Source organism: Microtus ochrogaster, unplaced genomic scaffold (genome assembly GCF_000317375.1).
Source record: "Microtus ochrogaster isolate Prairie Vole_2 unplaced genomic scaffold, MicOch1.0 UNK82, whole genome shotgun sequence".
NCBI lineage: Eukaryota > Metazoa > Chordata > Mammalia > Rodentia > Cricetidae > Microtus > Microtus ochrogaster.
The window spans coordinates 550,358-557,938 of record NW_004949180.1 but is presented as its reverse complement, the minus strand read 5'-3'; the positions used below and the strand labels follow the sequence as shown (position 1 = coordinate 557,938).

General features: G+C 51.9%; 1 protein-coding gene across 1 annotated transcript in view; it reads right to left on the bottom strand.

The window, feature by feature from the left end:
• Positions 1–1,950: 1,950 nt before the first annotated feature.
• The window catches only part of Zc3h12d (zinc finger CCCH-type containing 12D), a 29,861-nt gene continuing 24,230 nt past the window's right edge, over positions 1,951–7,581 (bottom strand). The window contains exons 4-5 of the mRNA XM_005370641.2: positions 4,506–4,612; positions 1,951–3,475 (exon numbers count right to left, since the gene is read on the bottom strand). Of these exons, the coding sequence (XP_005370698.1) occupies positions 2,676–3,475; positions 4,506–4,612 (907 nt within the window). The 3' untranslated portion in view covers positions 1,951–2,675. The remainder of the gene's footprint in view (positions 3,476–4,505; positions 4,613–7,581) is intronic.

Sequence of the window (7,581 nt, the reverse complement as noted above, 5' to 3'; positions counted from 1 at the left end):
CTTCAACGTCCTTTCCCCTCCCTAAGATCTCCTTTCCTTCCACCCCCATAGGGGGCTTTTCTCCCAGAGGATGCCAGTCCTTGTGACCTCATCCAAACCACCCATGGCAGACAACAGCTGTTTTACTGCGCTCCATCTGACTTTACATCAAACCAGAGCTGGGATTCGCTTTATTTAGAACAATGCCAAAAGCAGCAGCTTTCTTCTTTCTCCTACTCAACACTTAAATTCTGTGTTTTGACCTCAAATCTCCCTCCAGATGGAGCCTCCAGAAGAAAGCGCAGCCTGGGCCTCTCTGTAGGGAGATACTGAAAACTCCCTCTGCTTTGGGGCTGAACAGAAAAAGCCAAGCACCAGAGACTCTGCCGTGGATCTAGAATGGAGATCGGGGTCCAGCAAACTGGTGGGCAGCCTGTGGTCGTGGGAACCGCCTGCCCCTCAGCTGGTGAAGGCATCTGCTTGTGTGGTTCTAGCTACTTCTGGGGAAAAGGTGGGCTCTGGCCCTCACATCTTCCCCCAAGGGAGGGAGAACACTGGATGGCAACTGTCAAAACTGGGCATTATCCAAGACTTCTCGCCCATCCTGTTCAACTTGAATTAAAAAAAAAAAAAAGTGGAGGGGAGAGGCGCTGACCAGAGAAATGGATGTACAGTTGACACAGAGTCCACGTGTGGCCAAGGAGTTTATTTCTGGAGCATGGTAACAGCTATGCAATCAGGGACGGTCCTTGTATGCTTCTCACCTGTGTATTTGTGTCGCAAAGACATACTAAGACTTTGGAAAATTTCCAAATACTTGTGTTGGGGTTCCCCCCCACACACTTTTTTCTCCCCTTGTACCTGTTTTAACCACAGTCAACCAAACAAAATAGCTTTACAGCCTACTAAAACTCAGAAGCTGTCCTCAGAGGAAGCAGGTAAATATTTCCAACTGTAACTTTGCAGGAAACAGGGCCCGGGAAACGAACAGCGGCTCTAACACTGGTGAGCCTGTCTTGTGGAAAGGAAACACATGCGTGCGCGCACGCGCGCGCACACACACGCACACACACACACACAGAGAGAGAGAAAAAGTCTAGATGACCTAGAAAGAGTAGACCCTCTTCAGGACAGGGGCCTCAAAAATCAAAAGTATCACTTGAGAGCAGTGTCAGCTTTGAAAAGGGGCGAGGAACAGATCTACAAGAAGCCATGCTAAGAATGTGGTTCCAATAGAGGGAGAATTTGCAGGAAGCCACATGGCTGCCCTGGTACCAAGGAGTCGTGTTTACCATAAACCCCGCAACAGCATTCTCCCTGAGGCGTATCTTTGCTGTGCCAACAACAAGGCGACCTCTTTAAAAAGTGGCGATTCCCCAATGCACCGACCATACCGCAGGGACTCGGAAGCGTTGTCAGACAGATTCCATTGGCAGGCTCTTCCTAATCTCCCTGGCAAGCTGAAATAGCATGAACAACCTGGCAGGCTACCCTGTAACCGGAATATGTGGGTGCTGCCTAGAGATGCCAGGATCCCTAAGAATGCTGGGTCCATGCTCCGCATCGCTGTCTCCTCTCGTGTCCCCTGCAAATGGATGAGTTTCTTCTCCCCCAAACCCAGAGCCAAAGTTGTCTAGAAGACGCAGCCAAATAAAAGTTACGATAACCTCCACCAGAACCCAACTCTATGCCACCCCTGCTGGAGGCTGTTGTGTTGTTGGAGTGGCAGGCAGACTGAACTCTTAATTCCAAAATGTATGATTTACAAGTTTGCTTTTGTAGATTCACCACAAGGGAAGGCTGATTAAAAAAAAAAACAAAAAAACAAGCAGTGTGCGGTAGCACACGCCTTTGTTCCCAGCACTCAGGAGGCAGAGGCAGGTGGGCCTGATAGACAAAGCGAGTTCTAAGACAACCAGGGCTATGCAGAGAAACCCTATCTTGAAAAACAAGCAAACGAAACAGGCTGATTCTTGAGCAAGGCTGTGTGTGTGTGTGTGTGTGTGTGTGTGTGTGTGTGTGTGTGTGTGTTATTGCATGTACAAATGGCGCAAAGGACGGGTGAGAAGACCCTTAGAGTCAAGTACTGTTGGGACACTCACAACACCTCACAGCCCCCACAGTAAAAATGTACAGAAGCCTGGGTTCTGTACATTGCTAAGTGAGCTTAGCAATGGTGGCATGAAAACCCCAGGCATCAACCCCTTCCTTCCCATGTCACATGAATACATTTTAAAACATTATTTGATACCACAAAAGTAAAGATTGTCTATGAGTCTTTTTCAAACTTTCAACCAGGACCCACATTCTCATGGATTCCTAGAGTCTTAAACACACACACACACACACACACACACAGAAACACACACTCTTACACAGCAAGAGTTTGGATCAAACTCATTTCAATTACTTGGGCTTCCTTTTTGATTTGCGGTGATGGCCCACTGACACATTTTGTGGTTGGCACTCAGAGCCAGACACAGATGTGTTCTGAACATATCAGAAATCGTCTGTCCACTCAGCAGGCCCTGGGAGCAACACTGAGTTCCCCATGGGTATCCACCACCGAGGATGAGAAGGAAGTCTCCTGCTGACAGGGTCCAAAAACAGTGACTTAGATCCAGGTTGGCAACCGTCTTGTATCCCACAATTCAAGTTGCAAGTCAAGACTCTTTGCAGTGTTCTGAACCTGTCCCTTAAGGGTCCGCCAACCGCTCACCAGGCCCTTGAGATCTCTGCCGGAGGGTGAGCAGAGCCAGATTGGAGAGGGCAGAATCCGAGGCCATCCCCCGGTCCTCTTGATCAGCTGGGAAGACACTGCAGAAAGCAGTGCGTGCTCCCCCACCATTGACTGCTGGCTGCGCTGATCCCGAAGGTTCTCTAAAGGTGTCCTCACCCCAAGCAGACTCGGCCCAGGCCGAGTGACCCAGATAAAGGTAGGAGCTGGGCAAGAGGGTCCATGGATCTTCCAGAGGTCTGCGCTGGGGAGGCAAATCACTGTGCATGTCCCTGGAAAGGAGGCGTCGATCTGGCGGTTGGACCTGAGGGCAGTTTGGGGACCCAGAATCACCCGAGGAGAGCGCGCTGTTCGGAGTCCGGAGGCTTCGCAGACCCGGCGACCTTGGTGTGGCAGCGCTGCCTGCGCGAGGAGTTGTCAAGGCCCAGGACGTGGGCATCCAGTCGGGCTCAAGCGTCTTGGACGCGACCCCGCCGCTAGTCGGGGTTTCGCTGAAGGTCAGCCGCGAAAGGCTCCGGCTCAGGGAGGCCAGGGTCGCGGGCTGCGGTGGCGGTGGGAGGCTGTGTGCACTGGGCTCCCGGAGAAGCGGCCTGGCTGCAGCGGGGCTGCTCCGGACGCTCGGTGGCCGCTGCTCCTCGGCGCCACCGCCCGGCCAAGTCCGCGTCTTGGCGCGGAGTTCGTCGGCCACCGGCAGCTGTGCACGGTGTGGCCTCTCGGGGTGGTAGAATCTGCACTTGACCCCATAGGTGCATTTCTTGCCTAGAAGTGGTACAGGGTGGAGAGGGCGCGGGATGAGACCTGGGATGAGCAGAGGCTTCCAATACCTGGCCAAATACCCTTTCCCGGGCCGCTGCCTCCCCTGCCTTCCGCTCCACAGATTTGGAAGGTGACCCAGGTGGCAAGGGTTCTAGGATGGATAGGAGAGCATGCTCAGAGCTCCAGAACCCCCAAGGCCAGCAGAGTAAGTCTCCATCCAGGCACTTCCTTTAAGCAGAGTCTGAAGCCAAAAGAGTCTGGTCACCCTTAGTCCCCTCTGCCCCAGAGACAAGGCTGACCTTCGGGATGGAGCCCGCAGTAGAGATGCTGATGGTACAAGATCACGTCTCCAGCAATGCCTGTTTCCACTAATGGCCGCATCCAACCCTGCCTAACCATTGCCTTCCCTCTATACCTGTTCTAACCGGGGTGAACAAACGACCAAATAATTGACCATTTAAAACCCAACACTTCAGAGTGAACCTCAACAATTTGGGCCAGCCTGGAAGGATAGTTACGTTAATTCTAACGAGAAGTGATTTAGAATGTCACCCATGTCTTAATGAACTTCTTTAAGCACAAAGGCCAGGAGCATTAAAATAACTTAACAAAGCAAGTTAATCAAAGAAGTAGGTAGACCGCTAGGATGAAACCCTTAACTCTGGATCGATAGCATGGACCAAGTTGGTGAGGCTGGAGGTGGAGGGGGCAGGTAGAGGGGGCAGGATGAAAACATTTACCAGGGATGCAGGGAAGGGCTGAGAACAAGAGCTGGGGCATGCATGGTCTGCCCCTCCCATGGCAAGTGTGGCTCTACCTCCAGCCTTCATGGCTATCCGTTCATCCTTAGAGCTGTTGGCAAGCTGCAGTCCAGAAATGCTAGGCTCTCACCAGGGGCGGGTAACTGGTTGAGGGCAGAGTTTGCTTGGGCAGGAACCCAAGTTGCTGTCCTCCAGGCTAGGGCTTCCCACTGTACCCCTATGCAATCTGTACCAATTCCAAGACAAACACACAACGCCTGGCTGCTACCCACCATAGGGACAGTGCTGCCAGGATGGCTCTGGGGGCCTTGGCTTCTTGCTTAGGAAATTGCTCAGGGTTGGTCCACGGCGGCCCAGGGGGTCATCAGGAGGCATGAACCTGAAAAATAACCGTAGAGCGGTCACTTCAAGAGCGAATGGGACTTGCTTACCACTGGAACCTATGTGGAGGCTCAGGAGAGGAGGCCTTAGCCTTCCAGAGAATACCAGATGGTGTGGACCATGTCCTCAAGAAGATTCGTGTACCACAGCATAACCCTCCCTTCACACCAGCCCTCCCAGTGTGGTACTGGCAGCAGGTTCACAATCACCTCAGAGCTTGTTACATAAATGCAGTCTGAAGCTTTGCACTGTCCGGGTTAGGGAGAATTGGAGTGTGTGTGTGTGTGTGTGTGTGTGTGTGTGTGTGTGTGTGTGTGTGTTGCCGTTGTGTTTTAGGAATCTAAATATTAACAACTTCCTAGGTGTTTTTTATGCAGGATGAGAAAAGCTTAACTGCTAGGACTTCCCACCTCACAAAAGCCTAACAAAGTTCATTCATAAACAGCTCCCAGGAGGCTTGGGAACTGTGTGAACGCCTTGGAGGCTTAGGTCTTGTGATGTTCATCTGAACTGTCAGTTTGATGATAATAACGCGGGGGACGGCCCCTGGGCATGCCTGTGAGAGGGTATCTCTATCAGGTAAATGAGGTGGGAAGATGTACCCCTTGTAGGCAGTGCCATTCCCTAAGCTGGGATCCTCGACTATGTAAAGAGAGGACAAGGTGGACTGAGCCTACGCAGTCACCGCTCTGCTTCTTGACTGCAGAAGCAATGTGACCAGCTGCCTCAGGTTCCTGCTGCTGTGACTGCAGAAGCAATGTGACCAGCTGCCTCAGGTTCCTGCCGCTGTGACTGCAGAAGCAATGTGACCAGCTGCCTCAGGTTCCTGCCACTGTGACTGCAGAAGCAATGTGACCAGCTGCCTCAGGTTCCTGCCGCTGTGACTTGCTCACTATGATGGGTTGTAACCCAGAACCAGGAATCAACATATGCTCGTAAATTGTTTTTATCAGGGTATTTTATCAAAGCAACAGACCAAGAAACCCCTTCCACCCACTCGCCTTACACCAGGCCTCTCAACTCTGGCATATGCAAATGAAGGGTCAATATTGACCATCTAAAACACTAGCAGGCAAGCGGAATGAGGCACAGACCCCTGCACACAGCACCTCTGCCAGGTCCAGCCCCACCCCTTGCAAACTATGGGTATCAAGGAACCTCTGAACTTGACCTGCCTCTGCACACATGGTCCTCTGATGCCTGTCTGGCTCCTGCCTGCTCCTCCTCTCTGGCAAAGAGCCTCATCACAGAAGGGGATGGGTGTTCCAGATGTTTGGGGCAGAAAAAGAAATGCGGCAAAAGCTGGGCATTAGTCACTGTAACCCCACTCTCGGGGAGGCTGAAGCAGGAGGATTGCAAGTTCGAGCCAGCCTGAGTAACTTAGTGAGACCCTAACTCAATAACATTTACAAAAGGGTCCCCAATGTGCCTTTGATAGGGTACTTGCCAAGTATATGCACAAAGCCTTGGGTCCAGCACCACAAAAACAAAATGCTTCTGAAAGTAAGTAAATAAAAACCAAAAATCCTCCCATTTACTAAGACCCTGTATTTCTTATCAATCCTTTTGTTTCCAGGAGCCCCTTTCAATTCATACAAAAGTTCTAGGGGAGGGTTAAAAGGGGAGAAGGGCTGTCTTTGCCATCACCCACAAGTTGAGCGAGTCCCACCCTGCAGAGAACTGAGTGATCCCTGACCCAGTGCGGACTCCAGGGCTCAGCTCCAGCCACACAGCTGGCTTCTTCTCGGAGCTGGGATCTGGCCAAGAATCTGAGGAGCTGCCCACTGCAGTTATTAAAAGTTCTCAAAGGCATTACCTCCCCCCCCCCCCCGCCGCACCTCTCTCTCTCTCTCTCTCTCAAGAGCTGTGCCAAGAGGGCCCTGTGGACATGCCCGGGGCACTGAGGCAGGCGCCCTCACTCACAGGCAGTCAGGCCCTGACTTCTGACCCTCCACCCCCTTAGCAGAGGGCCAGGCATTAGAAGGACTTGGCCAGGGCCTCTGGTTGTCACCAGGCCAGAGGCAGCCATGGCCTGTCAACCCACAGCGAGGATTTCTACCTTGACAGATTCATCTAGACCAAAGCTGAACAGAGGAAACCCACAAGAGGGAAAAGACCGTGGGAGTTACTGCAGGGCAGTTGCTGAAGCAGCTATCCTGGTACCCAGAAGGGCATCTCTTCTTGGGTTCAGGATCAGGTGGCAGTGCAGGGTGGAGGCATGTCCAGACCTGTTCCCTGGAATAACTGCAACTCCTTATAGGATACAGTTTTCTGTAATCATCACACCACTTCAGCAGGGCCTCTGAGGAAACCATTGTGCATGGCCCAAAGCCTTAGCTTTTTCCCTGCCCTGCACCACCTCTCTTGGCCTTTGGGGTCAGGCTCTGTCCTCTTCTGGGCTAGTGGACCTGGAGTGCCTCTCCTCTCATCTGCTCTTCGCCTGGCCCATAGTCATGCATTCATTCCTTCACGGACTCCTCCACCCCCGTGTCACTGGTAAGTGTGTGTCTCCTATGTGCCAAGCGTGCTGGGAACATGGCGACTCAGTGGGCAATCTGGGTTATTATGGAGTCAGAGAGTTTGCTCAAACCACGTGCCAGAAGGCCAGTCAGAAGTCCCAGAGCAAGAGTCGATGGACTGCCGCCTAGGAGGGCTGGGGTTGTAGCCCAGATGGTAGAATCATCTATGTGTAGGATACATAAAGCCCTGCATTGGCTCGATCCTCAGCATGGTATGAACTGGGCATGGTGCCCACGTCTATAATTGTGATACTCGGGAGATGGAGGCAGGAGGACCAGAAGTTCAAGGTTATCCTTAACTACTGAGTTTGAGGCCAGCCTGAGATGTAGAAGAGTGTCTTGATCAGCATTCTTTAAAGTTTATTTGTATTATTTTTAATCATGTGTAGGTATATATGTCTGCATGTAAGTCTATATATGCGAGTATAGGTGCATTTGGAAGCCAGGG